General features: G+C 35.6%; 1 protein-coding gene across 8 annotated transcripts in view; it reads left to right on the plus strand.

Annotated features, from left to right (window-relative positions):
• Positions 1-12,889, plus strand: part of CDC14B (cell division cycle 14B) — a 44,176-nt gene that overhangs the window by 10,340 nt on the left and 20,947 nt on the right. For 7 of the 8 annotated variants that reach the window (XM_071424796.1, XM_071424797.1, XM_071424798.1 and 4 more), the window contains exons 4-6: positions 785-877; positions 11,389-11,465; positions 12,782-12,848. In XM_071424796.1, the coding sequence (XP_071280897.1) occupies positions 785-877; positions 11,389-11,465; positions 12,782-12,848 (237 nt within the window). The remainder of the gene's footprint in view (positions 1-784; positions 878-11,388; positions 11,466-12,781; positions 12,849-12,889) is intronic. The other variant, XM_071424795.1, reaches the window with a different exon arrangement.

Here is a 12,889-nt window from a genome sequence, read left to right on the forward strand (position 1 = left end):
GATCTGAGGTTTTGTCTTGAATGCATTGAATCTGGTATCTTGAAGAGGTAACATTGCTATTTAAATTAATAAAATAACATTTTATGATAGCTTAGCAGTTGATCAAAGTGGGCAGTTTCAAGCACATCAGAATTTATTTCAAGGGCTAGTTAGGGGATAACAGCCACCACACGTGTGTGTCCTTTCTATTGAAAATACCATTCCACCCACATTCTAAGACACATGGAGAAACTGTATGCCAAGCCAAGAAGACACTTAAAAAAAGTATGTATGATAAAGTTTAGAAATAATTTCAATATATTTTAATCTAAGCATGGTTCTGATCCTTAGAAACAAATACTAGTGGATTTATCTACATTTGAGTTTGAAAAATGAACAAAAAGGTAAAAACTCTGATTTTAAAATTTTTGCAACTTTAATATACTTGTGTTGCTTCTGAGAATGCCTCTTTCTGTTCTCATAAATGGCTATCTGTTACATAAGGCTTGAAGTAAAAAATGCAAACTAAAAATACAAATGTATTTAAGAAGAAAAACAAAGTATTTCAGTAATTTCTATCAAAAATTATTTCGGCTGGATACTGGGAAAAATACTGGAAAAATTTAGTTAGGGATGCAATACAGTTTTCCAAAGCTTCTGAGGGACTACTCCACAGTATTTTTGGTTCTCTGACTACAGCTGGATGAAAGGAGGCAAACAAACTCTTGCATTTCTCTGATTTTATAAAAGAAGGTATAAAAGGTCTAAAATGCAAAATCATAATCTTGTTCATTTCTTGATACAGTCATTTTCATTGATAAGGAAGAAAATAATTCATTATACTGGCTTTGATCAGAAAAAGCAAGCAAATGCTGCATTCCTCATAGGCTCCTACGCAGTAAGTATTTAAATTTTTACAACAGCTGCTGATTGTGTTCATTTTTTATACTCAATTTTTAGAACAGCAAGATAAAAACAATTCTTTTCTCTTGAATAATCATCCTACTAATGTAATTATAGTAATGAGGCACATAATAGGAGAGTTTCTAAGGTCCAACATATATGTTAGTGAAGTTATATGCTTTCAGGCTTTTTCCTTCCTCCTGCCAATTTTGTTCTTAAGAAATAAGAACATTGCTGAAAAGAAACCAGTTTTAAAATTTTCATTTAGAAAAAATCATTGCTTCTTGAAGTTTTGCATTTCCCCAACCACACAACTTCTTTTCTTTTTTTATTATAGAAACATAGTATTTTGCTTGAAGTGTAATGTATCATTTGCCCAGTGCACGTTTACATGAACCTCTCCTTCCCCAGCTGCTTCTTCTCTCCTACAAAGTAATCTCTTCCATTTATCTGGGAGAAGCAGTGAGAATGTGTGATGGGTTTAGAGCCTGTCTAAAAGCTGGAAAGATACAATGTGGCTGAGAAGGTACTAAGCCAAACCTGTGGCTGCAGAGTAAAGGACTGGCTTTAAACCACAACTGCATGTGTTTGGTACATGGAAAGGTAGTCAAGAAATAAAATGTTGAATTCTTCAGGCTGTAAGCTGTGATGCACCATATTCAGGTTCTGTTTTGACTTTTAACACATCTTGGTTGTAACCATTTCTCTTGTTTACTGAGGAATAAAATGAAATAAAAGCTATGCCCTTTTTGATGTTGGAGATTTGAGATTGGTTCATGTAGCCTTATGTTATTCCTATTTATTGGCTGCAAAGGCTACACAGTACTTTCTGTGATGCAGGCAGTCTCCTTGCTGCCTCCCTGCATCATGCAGGATGTCTGTTTTCTGTTCCCTGGAGTTTCTCTGTTGTCTATATTCTATAGCACTTTTTACAAATTGAGAACTAAATTTCAAAACATGTCACTCTTGGTATTTGAATTGGGAATGTTGTTGTAGTCCTGTGCAATCTTAAACTGCATGGAGACTGGAAATATGAGGAATTAAGCTTGTTTGCCATTAAGGAATTATGTTGACAAAACAGCTGCAGCTTTTAGGAAAACTACTTCTTCGTAATTACTTGATCATAGTTGAGGTCCAGAGAGCGAGAGGGGCCTGGCTTCAGTTATCAGCCATTATTTGGAAAAAAATGGGTTTTGTTTTTTCCTACACTCTTCTAAATATGTGTAGTAGTAACATTGTGTGGCACGGCTGCTGACATTCTGAGCAGAATTTTGGTACAGAAGGTTAACTAATGGCAAAACAATCTAATAGGAAAAAACTGTGGTTGACTACGCAAAAGTATACAGAAAACCTGAAATAAATCTTATTTTTGATCACCTGGTAGCCCTACCATGTCACAATAATAACATGCAAGTGAAGGTAAGTTCTTCAACAGTCTTGAATAAAATATTAATATGTATGGTTTATGACAATCCAAAGCACAGTAATTAGAAATGGAGGTTGTTGTACAGATGAATAGGCAGTTTCTGCTTTAGAGAGCTGCAGTGAAGGAAGCGGGAGTTGAGAGTAAAGAAAGGATGCTTGCTCACAGAGAGATGATGACTGCCTAGTCAAGGCATGTGGTAGGGCTAGTTGCAGACACGTGGCATATGGCAAAAAAATATGGCAAAACCACCATTGTTCTCAGAGTCTGGAGAGGTGCTTATGTTACTGTATTGTACACATTGAGTATTTGGCAGTTTCCCTGAAAGGCCTATGGGAAAGTGAAACACAGTACTAGTATCAGTCATATGTAGGCATGTCTATCTTGCAAATTTGCAAGTCTAAGATTGTGAGCTAGCTCTAGCTAGATGCTGATTTTCTTTCCAGTGCAATACGTTTTGGCTTTGATACTGCTTTTTCTTTACAGTAGGGTAGAATTTCTTCCCAGTTTCTTGTAGGAGGGATTCCACTGAAGAAAGATCACAGAAGAAAAACTATGCCCCTGAGGACTTTTTTTTCCCATGGCATTCTTTGATGATCTTTCATGAAGAGGCAAGCTTAATTACAGAGCTCATTGCTCAAGTGTTCACACATATTTGTCCCATATTTTTGCTTTCGGTAGGGAGAATTGGATTGTTGTCTGTGGAGCAAGCAATGATATGGGATCTGTTCAGAATGCCTGATAAACATGTGTATAAGCATATTTCATGATTGAAAGGAAATATCGATGACTTCTTTATTTAAAACATATGTAGGCTTAAGTGACTACCTTCTTTAGTTTCAGAATACTTTGCTTTTTGTTGAAGATCCATCCAGATACTGGTCAAATCTTTTAAGGAGTTTTTCTATAATTTTAGTTAATCAGACTGTGTCATGTTAGTAATACTCTTTGTTGCTTGAGCTGATTGTCATAATTTATTTTCTGATCTTACAGTGTAAGTTGTAGGTTGATACTGTATTTTGTTTTCTGTGGATTGAATATGTTTTCTTACTTGATTCTATTTATTTAGCTTCATGGTAGGTTCCCATTTCAACAGGGTTGAGGAGCTCTGTGGGTAAGCAATGCCTTATCTTGAGGGAGTTCTGGTTCATTCAAGGAAGAGCAAGGAAGTAGAAAGGGAATGTGGTCTTTTCAGATTTGTGCAGACAAAAATAGTGCTTGTCTACTTTGGTTGAAAGTTGTTTGAAAAGCACAGTTTTGGGGTGCTCTGTAGGTGCAGGTGCTATAAGTTACTTGCTAGGAATAACAAGGAATAACAGCAAGGTTTTCAAGAATAGCAAGGCACAGTGAGTCTGTGTAATTTCTGGTTTTGTTATCTTTTGGGTTTTTTTGAAACACAGTTACAGTTAAGCTATAAAACTGTAATGAACTGTATATGACTAGCTCTCCTCTGGGACTTCTATGTCCTCATAAATGTTCAACTTCTGGGCATGTCTTTTCAAAGGCTTGTTGACCGCAAACTTGTATTCTTAAACAAAATATTATAACTTCTGCTTAAAGGAATTGCAATATATTAGCATGATTTATAATTTGTCATCTTTTGTTCAAATGTATATGTGTGTGTATATATATCATGTGGGGATATGCTCCTACCACTAAGGCAATTATGAAAGTCTTCATTAACTGTGGTGTGGTAAGGGCAGCTGTTAGTGTTCTTGTTTTCAAGCAAAGTCTGTTCTCAGTCTTTTCTTCACAGTTGATGTGTTTTAATGTTTCCCCCATTCCCGTTCACCTAACTTGTCTTTCTTTCCTCTTCAGTGGAGATAGTTTATGAACTCTCCAGACTACATACTTCTTTCTCCCCCCTCCTGCATCTCCTGCTTCCTTCCAGGTGTACTTTGATGTGACAGCACAGCCTAACTCAAGCTCTTCAGTATAACATGGCCTTAAGATTGAAGAATTAAGTTTACAAATACATTATTGTATATGTAGTTTTAGAATAAAATACTAGTTTATTAGAGTAAATCTTAACAATTTAGACCTTAATCCCTTTATTGTTCATCTTTCATCTATTTTAATTCTGTATTTCATTTCTAAATGTTTGCAGACATCATGGGAATAATATTCTTCTATGCAGGTTAGCAAAAATTTGGCACATTCAGCCACACAAAGGGTAGCCAGAATTCAGTGTGTTGGGGTTGAATGTTTACACTTTATTTGGGTGGAGGGGGAAAAGGGAAAGAAGGGGGGTGGGGGGGAAGCTTTGTTCTTCACCTTTTAAAGAAAAATCTTTTCCTTGAAAGCTATCTGCACTGTTCAGGCCTTACCACACTACCAAAGCAGCAGTGGTCTTCTGAGTTGATATCTACAGTGGCTTCTCTTGATTTTCACCAGGACTTGGCTGTGGGTGAGGAAAGTCTGCTTCTTCCATCATTGCTCCTTCTATATTACGAAAGAAAATGTACCCTCTGTGCCCTGTCCACCCAATTCCCAAGCTCCCCCCTCTCCCCTTGGCTACATTAACTTAGTAACAGTGTTTTTTTTCTCAGGCCTGGCACTAATTATGTACTTGGAGGGTGACCCTTCCAGGGTACCGCCCCATGAACTGCTGTAATTCAGGTCACCTTCTCCAGGACTCATCTCTGTACTTTGTCTATTTTCTCATCTTCTTTCTTCAGGGTAAGCAGCGTTTCCTTCATCCGTTCTAATCCATAGTATTGGTTTTTTGCCTTTTCAATTTGTTAGTATCCTTCCTAGTTGTGGGCCTAATGCTGGGTAGAAGCTGGAGGTTGGAGAATCAATTGGCACCCACTGCTGTGATGTTGAACTGTTCTGTTCTTAGTATGACACTTGCAGAATTATCTCTGGCTAAACCTGAGATAAACCTTCTAGTGATCCAGGCTGGGTGGTGGTGAATGGATAACTGTGGCAGTGCTCAAATTTAGAGTGGGTAAACCATGTTTACCCTCAGCTATGTTTTGGTGAGAGGTGCTTGATGAGCAAGTGGCAGAGACAAGATGGACTAAGTACTGACCTTTCATTTAAGCAGAAGTTACCTGGAGTCTTGGCTGTCTCTGAGTTTGTGTCCTCTAAAATGCTACCTTCTCTGAGTTGTATTTGGGAAATCGTGATTAATCTTCACAGCAGCAGCTTTTCCTGCTGTTGGTACTAGGTTCTATTCCAGTATGCTCCTACAAAACTGCTTGTCTCCATAGGAGAAGAAAGGTTGTTCTTTTGGAGGTCCCTCACTCTATAGCCTTAGGTTGCTTCCTTATCTGGCATAAAATAGTGATGTGCCCAATCCAATCAGTTCAGGGTTTTTTATACTTTCCTCTGCTGTTTAAAAGGTAATTGGAGGTTTCTTGCTTTTGTTTATGATGAACAAAGAGAGTTGCCAGAGACAGGCAGTTATTCACTCTCTGTCTCTTTTATCCACTTAATGACTGTGTTTCTGCTAGTGATGAAACTGTTGGCTGCATGCATTTCTTCACTACAGTACAAATCCATACAGGAAGCTTTTTGTTCTAATAAACTTCTATTTTAATTTTGCAACATCTAACATTTTGTCCTAAGGAAATTGCTAGAAATTTAATTCTACTAACTGAGTAGTATATCCAGTTGAGGTTTTAATGAAATAAAATATTTAACACTTTAAAGTTATAAAACCTGTATGAGCTTGTGTTTGAGTCTGGTCACACACAGCAGTTACTTGCATTTGTTCAGAATGGGTTTAATTGTTTGCTGCTTACAGCAGTTCAGGCCCTCTTGGAAGAGTGACATTTTTGGAACAAAGTTGTATCACATAAAATTCACTTGAAAGCAGTTTAAAATTATTTATCTCATTATTTTCTGGCTTCACAGTGAGCATGGTTGGTAAAATATATGATTTAGGTAGCAGCCTTAAGCAGATTTTTCATTTGAGGGTGAACAGGTGGATAAACATGATTGTATTGAGCACATCATAGATATGAATTTAAAGTGCTGTTTACAGACTTGAGTTGATATAGTTTCTAACAGTAAAGCTTCTTTGAATAGCCTATTTAATTTTCCTGAAAAAGCAGCAAGTTATGTCATAGATTATTATTACTAAACATGTCTTGTTTTATATGCAGCATTATTATTTTACTTGGCAGTGCCATGTATTGAAAGTTAAGATGCCTTTTTTAACCAGTGAATCATTTCCCTTTCTACCAGGAATACTTTGCATCCTATTGTGAATATCATTCCAATGATTATAGCTCCAATCTCTGAAATGGTTGCTTGAAAAATAAGGCTGGATTGAAAACACTAATGAATCAGATGAAAACATGGCTTGCTAAAAGCTCTCATTCTCTGGTCGATTTTAAATGCTCCTAAATAAAGACTGGGTCACCTAATCCTACAAACCCTTGTATTTCATTGAGTGAACTTGAAGGCAGCTGTTTGACTGCACAGCACTGTTAGCAGGAGGAGTGCTTGAGTGCACCTTTCCCAGTGTTCAGTGCTTGGATGGTTCTTGACCATTCACAGAGGGGCCTGTAGTTCCTTAATTAGAAACAGATGTCCTAAATGGAAAGGATTATTAGAGCATTGTTAGTAGTTCAACTGCTAATAGCAAATTCCTGGCTATATGTTGAAGTTCAGTAGGATATATTTTTGTACGCATAAAATTTATACGCATACATTTACAAATTATTACAAATATATACAAATGTATATATTTGTAATCAATATATAATGTATATATATCTATATATGTATAATATACAAATGATTGCAGATTGTGATAAAATTATATGTTTGACTTGAAAGATATCAATTCCTTATAGTAACAATTTTCCTGAAAGGTACTTAAGTAGAAGATTTCTAAAATATTTTAAGGCTTTTTCTGTTTGTATTTGTGTCTGTATAGATATGTATGTATTCTCCTATCTGCACTTGAATATGACTGTAGGAAAATTCTAAAAGCTGAACCTGTAGATGCATGCTGCATTGACTAAGCTTTTTTGAAAGGCGGCCTTTTTTTTTTTCCAAATATTTCCCTAACTGCAGGAAAGAATCCTCTTGGGAAATAATTTTAAAATTCTAATAGTCTTTTCTTCATTTGTATATACACAGAAGGATAAAAATTATCCCAGAGAGTGAATGCTTCTGCTAAATAACCTCTAATATCATTGCTTTAAATTTAGTTTAAAAATTATATCTTTTTAGTTGTCATTTTTGTTGGTTGCTTTATTAGCATTAACCTAAGAAAACAACTTTATTTGTGAAAGTTTTCATCATCTTAGAAAGCACAGCAGAAACATAAATTGTAATCAGCATCTGGACAAATTAGTTTCAGTTGTTGTATATTTTGATTTCTGGAGTTTGTCTTCTCTCATTTCCTCTCCTTCCCCCAGTACATACCTCATTAATTTACAAATATATCTTTGTTTTGTTATTCATCAAATCAACATTTCCATTCTTTTCTAAAACTTCAGTTTTCAGTTTTTCTAAGACTTTCAGTTTTCTAAAACTTCAGTTCTGCTTGCTGCCTTAGAACGTCCTTCTCTCTTGCAACACTTCTGTCTGCTACAGGTGTTTGATCACTACTACTTTCTCTTTCCCGTTTATTTGCTTTCTTTAGTACTTTGTTCACTCACATCATTCCAATGAAATTGTTCATCTTTAAGGCTTCCCTGGCCTCCTCCAGGTCAGAAACAGTATTATATTCAGTTTTACATAGATATAGATGTGTCAAAAATATTTTTTCAACTGAATCTTTCCTTAAATGCTAATACTGCATTTTGGTTCACTTTATGGAGCAGTGTAGGAGCAATCCCAACAGATAATGGGCATTCAGTCTGCAGGAACAGACTAAACTCAGCTGTTAAGCTTAAAAGCTGCTGGAAGTTTTATATAGTAAAGATGTCAGATCTGCAGTGCTGGCTCTCTGTCTCTCTGTCTACTGATGGAATTCTTTTGGTGCAGACCATTTCCTGATGCAGATGTGTGGCCTCTGCTGCCTTGACATCTGTTGCTTCTCCGAGCTTTGCTATTTCAGTCTTACCTGTTACCATACATGGAATTTGGTCAACCCCAACCTAAAAGCAGGCCCCACCCATGTTTAGCCTTCATCCAGCCTTGGTTACATCCAGGATTTCTAGCTGTGTACTCCCTTAACCTGTGACAGAAATTGATTATGTCTCCACTTTGACTATCACAGCTTCTTGTGTTGTGTTACTGCCAAGATACTTTCCTTGTGAAGTAATTATCTGTTTATGGTCTTTCCCATTATATGTGAGTGTCATTCTTCCCTTTTGAAGCACTCTATACCATTGCACTCATCCAGCTATTCTCATACTAACCTAATTTTTTTGCAAGCACTTTCACCTGAGTACACTATCTGACCATTTCATCAAATGCTGTCTCTGCAGCTGTTCCCTTGTTGTGTCTTTTGTGTGTGTGGTAGTGTCATAGCTGAGTGTAGCAGGATTTCTCTTTGTTTCAGAATAAGTTTTCTTCTTCAGTAAATATGCTGTATTTTGCTTCAGTTGAACAATACAAGTTGTATTTTTGCTTTGCAAAATCAGATTGGGTTTTTTAAATGTCCTTGTATGGAGGAAGTGTTCTTATGTAGCTGTGTTAAGAAAAGTCCATACACATATGGATGAACGGATGGATGGGTGTTGTTGTTATGCATGTATGTTATGTATGTTAAAAAGGTATTTCTAGCAGTTTCACTGGTAATGTAATTTCAGAAGCAGGATCTGTGCTTGAGAGCTAACATAATAGAACTAACTAACTTATTGTAATACAACACAGTGAAATGAGAAAAAATTCTCTCTTGCAGCTGTTACACTTGTAAACAAATGTTTCTGCATTCTGTCTTGTTTCCTTTAAGAAGCTGGTAGCTCAGAAAGGCCAAGGATTTCTCTCATACCTCAGCTGAGCTTTTATACAAGCTTACAAAATCACGTAGTATTAGTTGCCTTTCTATTTGCCTGTGGTACGATTAGTGCTCTGTATACTACACAGTGATAGCACTTAAGTCCAGTTGGACATTAGGAGGAATTTCTTCACAGGAAGGGTGAAGGATTGATTAAACATTGTAATGGCCTGCCCAGGGAGATGGTGGACAAGCTGTTTAAGGGAAGACTGGACATGGCACACAGTGCCATGGTCTAGTTAACATGATCATGTTTGGGCAAAGGTTGGACTAGAATGATCTCAGAGATCTTTTCCAGCCTAATTGATTCTGTGATTCTTTAATCCAGTTTTTTCCAGGTGACTCATTTCTGGCTACAAACCCTGTCTAATTACTGTCTGTTTTTTTAATTCCATTACATGTCTCGGGTTTGTAAGTTTTTCAGGAACAGGGCTCTCTTCCTGGTAAACAAGAAGGGCTTGATGTGTATGGTTGCTAGCAATATGTGTTCACTGTCCTGCAAGATGCAAATTAGGACTGTAGCAAAGCACACAATTTGAAATTTCTTGGAAGATAACCTTTACATCCAAATCAGGCAATGAATGTTTGTAGAATAAAAAGTGAATTTTGCTGTCAGAGGCTAAGCTATTCATTATACTTGGGGAGGCTTTTGAAGTATCTTTTCTATTTTGAGTGTATACTTGCAAATATAAATGCAGAAGTCGCTTATCTCTCCCCAGTGAAAGCACACACACACAAAACATGCAGTTTTCATTACTTAGCTATGTCTCAAGATTTAGTTTTCTCTTTTCTTCTGCCAATTTCAAGGGAAGAATGCTCTGAAAATACTTAACGCACTAATTGAATCAGGAAAATCAAAGGGGTCACCTGTTGGCCATGTCTGCTTTAGCTGTCTCTTTAGATTGTGTTTCAGGCTGGGTTTGTTTGTTAGGTTTTTTTAGCAACATCTGTTCTAACTCTTGTTTTCTGTGTGTGTATGTGGAGAGAGGATGTTTAAGGTATGTTAAGCCATTTGTTGAAACTGGCCTTGCGGCAGCATCAAAGAAATTTGAAAGGCAATGCCAACATTTTAAAGAAAAAATGTCCAGAGCAACAGAAAGTAAATACACCATGCCTTGATTTTTGGAAGATATTTAATTAATACTCATGAGGATTTTTACTTTCAAATATCTCTAAGGGAAAATGTCATTAGTATAAAAGAAATAAATAATTTCACTGAAAATTAGTGGAAAAACCCACCATTTTCTGTAGAGTATTAAAGCAATTTCAAAGAAAAAGTATTAACTTGAAATTACTCAATATTGACCTGTTAATGACAGCTTGTTATTAACAGTTGTTACCTCCTGGCCATGCTGGGGATGGTGTTTAATGGTATTTGAAGAAGAGATATGCAAAAAAGAGGAGTTTTAGGTATTCTTTAAGGAGACCTTAGTGTTAAAGGCTATCCAAGAGGGATCAGACATGTTGTGATGGAAGACCATACGGATATTTTTCGTAAGTTGGTCCTTTGTGAATTCTTTTCTGAGTGTTTTTGACAGTAGAAAGTTCGATTCATTCTGTTCATAGTATTTTGCTTCTGAACCTATTTGTTTGTTTTTTCTTTTTGTTTTCTCTTAGTTTATGACATCTGGATTTAGTTTTACTGGATATTGCCCCAGAGGTGCAAAAGAGGAAGTACAGAATTTGGATTAATGTAAATGTTCTGTAGGAAGATCAAACATAAATAACTGTTTTAGTCTTGTCTGCTGTGTGTATCCACAATTTGTGTACTAGATGATAGCTTTACTGATATCTCTTCAGGTTTTTATGTTTTGATTTACATCTTAAAAGCTTATTTTAAACAAATTTACAAACTGGTGAAGCCGAGTCGTAGTAGAAATGTAAGAATTCAGTTGAACAGGAGCCTTTTCACTGTAGTCTATAGCTGAACAACTCCTGCACAAATCTATAAAGATTGTTTTAAAATATATATTTCTTTAGATTGACAAGATTTTTTATTGTTTATGTTAGTTTTATTGTTGCACACTTGAAACATTTGTTCTTGATTCCACTCTTTTCCAGCACTTCTGCACTCTGTGATAATTAATTATGCCTTCTGTAGTAAACAAATTATTTGAAATTATTGAAGTCTGTCATAAAATAATCTTTTTCCTTTTCTGTCTTTTTCCAAAAATAGATAATATACCTGAGAGAATCCCCAGAAGATGTGTACAGGCTTATATTGTCAGGAAGTGTTTCATATCTTCCTTTCAGGTAAATAACAAGTTGATAGAACTTTCGGTACCTTGATATTTTGAAGAAGAATGTAACATTTTTCAGTACTAATTTCTGCTGTGTTGGTTTTCTGGGGTTTTATTTTATTTTGTTTTGTTTTGTCAATTCATTGAGCTTTTTAATCTTCCTTATTGCTTCTCACTTGGCAGTCTGATTTTGTGCCAGTAGCTGATAGTTAAACATATCAAAATATCTGTCATTCACCACAGAGGGCTTGCAATACTTAATAGCATTCTTTAAAACAAGGCAGTATTTGCAGATTGCTGCACATATTTGGCAAGTGGGAAGTTGTCATCAGTGTATTCCAGGAGCCATCTCTGTTGCCTGTGCCCTACTGTGCTATGCCTCCAAAACATATCGGAGTGGTTGCAGTTCCCTGTGAGGACCATGGCCTAAGAATGTGAGGCTGCTTCCATCTGACTATAGAAGGCTTTATCCATTTGTTCCTTCTCATCAGGTGGTCTGATACACATGCTACTATGATGTCACCTTTATGTGTCCTTTCTTTGACTTGAGTAACATTCTATTATTTCTGTCTCCTCCTAATTTCTGCCCTTTTTCTCACTGATTCATAAGGAAGGAAAGGATAGAAAAAATTACTAGAGACAGCTATCCAGGTTCTTCAAAATTCTTCTTCATCTCAGCTGAAATTTGAACATGAAATGTTTTCTAATGGTTCTCTGGTTTAGATTCAGTTTAATTAATTTATTTAGTTCACTATAGTATTCCTGTAGAATTCGTAATCTGCAGTGCTTATAAAATTTTATAATGGTCACATACTAAGAACATACAATTCCTGTATCAACAGAATTAAAAAACTTGTCATTGAAAGGGGCTGTTTTAATGAAACTAGTTTCTCCTCTTGTGTAAGCATTAACTATTTATGCTTCTTAAGGAAAATATTTTATTCTATTTTATTTTATTTACTATAATTTATTGTATAATTACTATTAGATTTATATATTTACTATATTTACTAAATATTTTAGTATAACAGTGCATGTCAGAAATTGAACATTTTTACTAACAGTCCATGTCAGAAATTGAACATTTCTGCTTTACAAAAACTGTAGCTGGAGTAATCTTACTGTTGTATCTGTTAATAGAAGTTATTTTATGTTGTTATTCTTGTAAGATTCAATGTATGGGAAATGAAGTAATCATTTGATATAATTATTTCAGTTTAATAATCATTACCTTGAAGTAATTTTAAAAGGTGTTTTAGAGAAGTATCTTCAATTGCTTTCACTTGGATTAAAATACAATAATTATGTTTTGGTCATTGTATCTTATAGGGATGCTTCCTTTGGTACTTGCAGTTTTCATCTAACGTTACTGGACTGTTTTCATGCAATAAACAAGGTCAGTAAATAAATGTTTTACACATTTCAAAAAAGTAGCTA

This window comes from Agelaius tricolor, unplaced genomic scaffold (genome assembly GCF_023055355.1).
Source record: "Agelaius tricolor isolate 1412-34295 unplaced genomic scaffold, bAgeTri1.0.p SCAF_4, whole genome shotgun sequence".
Taxonomy (NCBI): Eukaryota; Metazoa; Chordata; class Aves; order Passeriformes; family Icteridae; genus Agelaius; species Agelaius tricolor.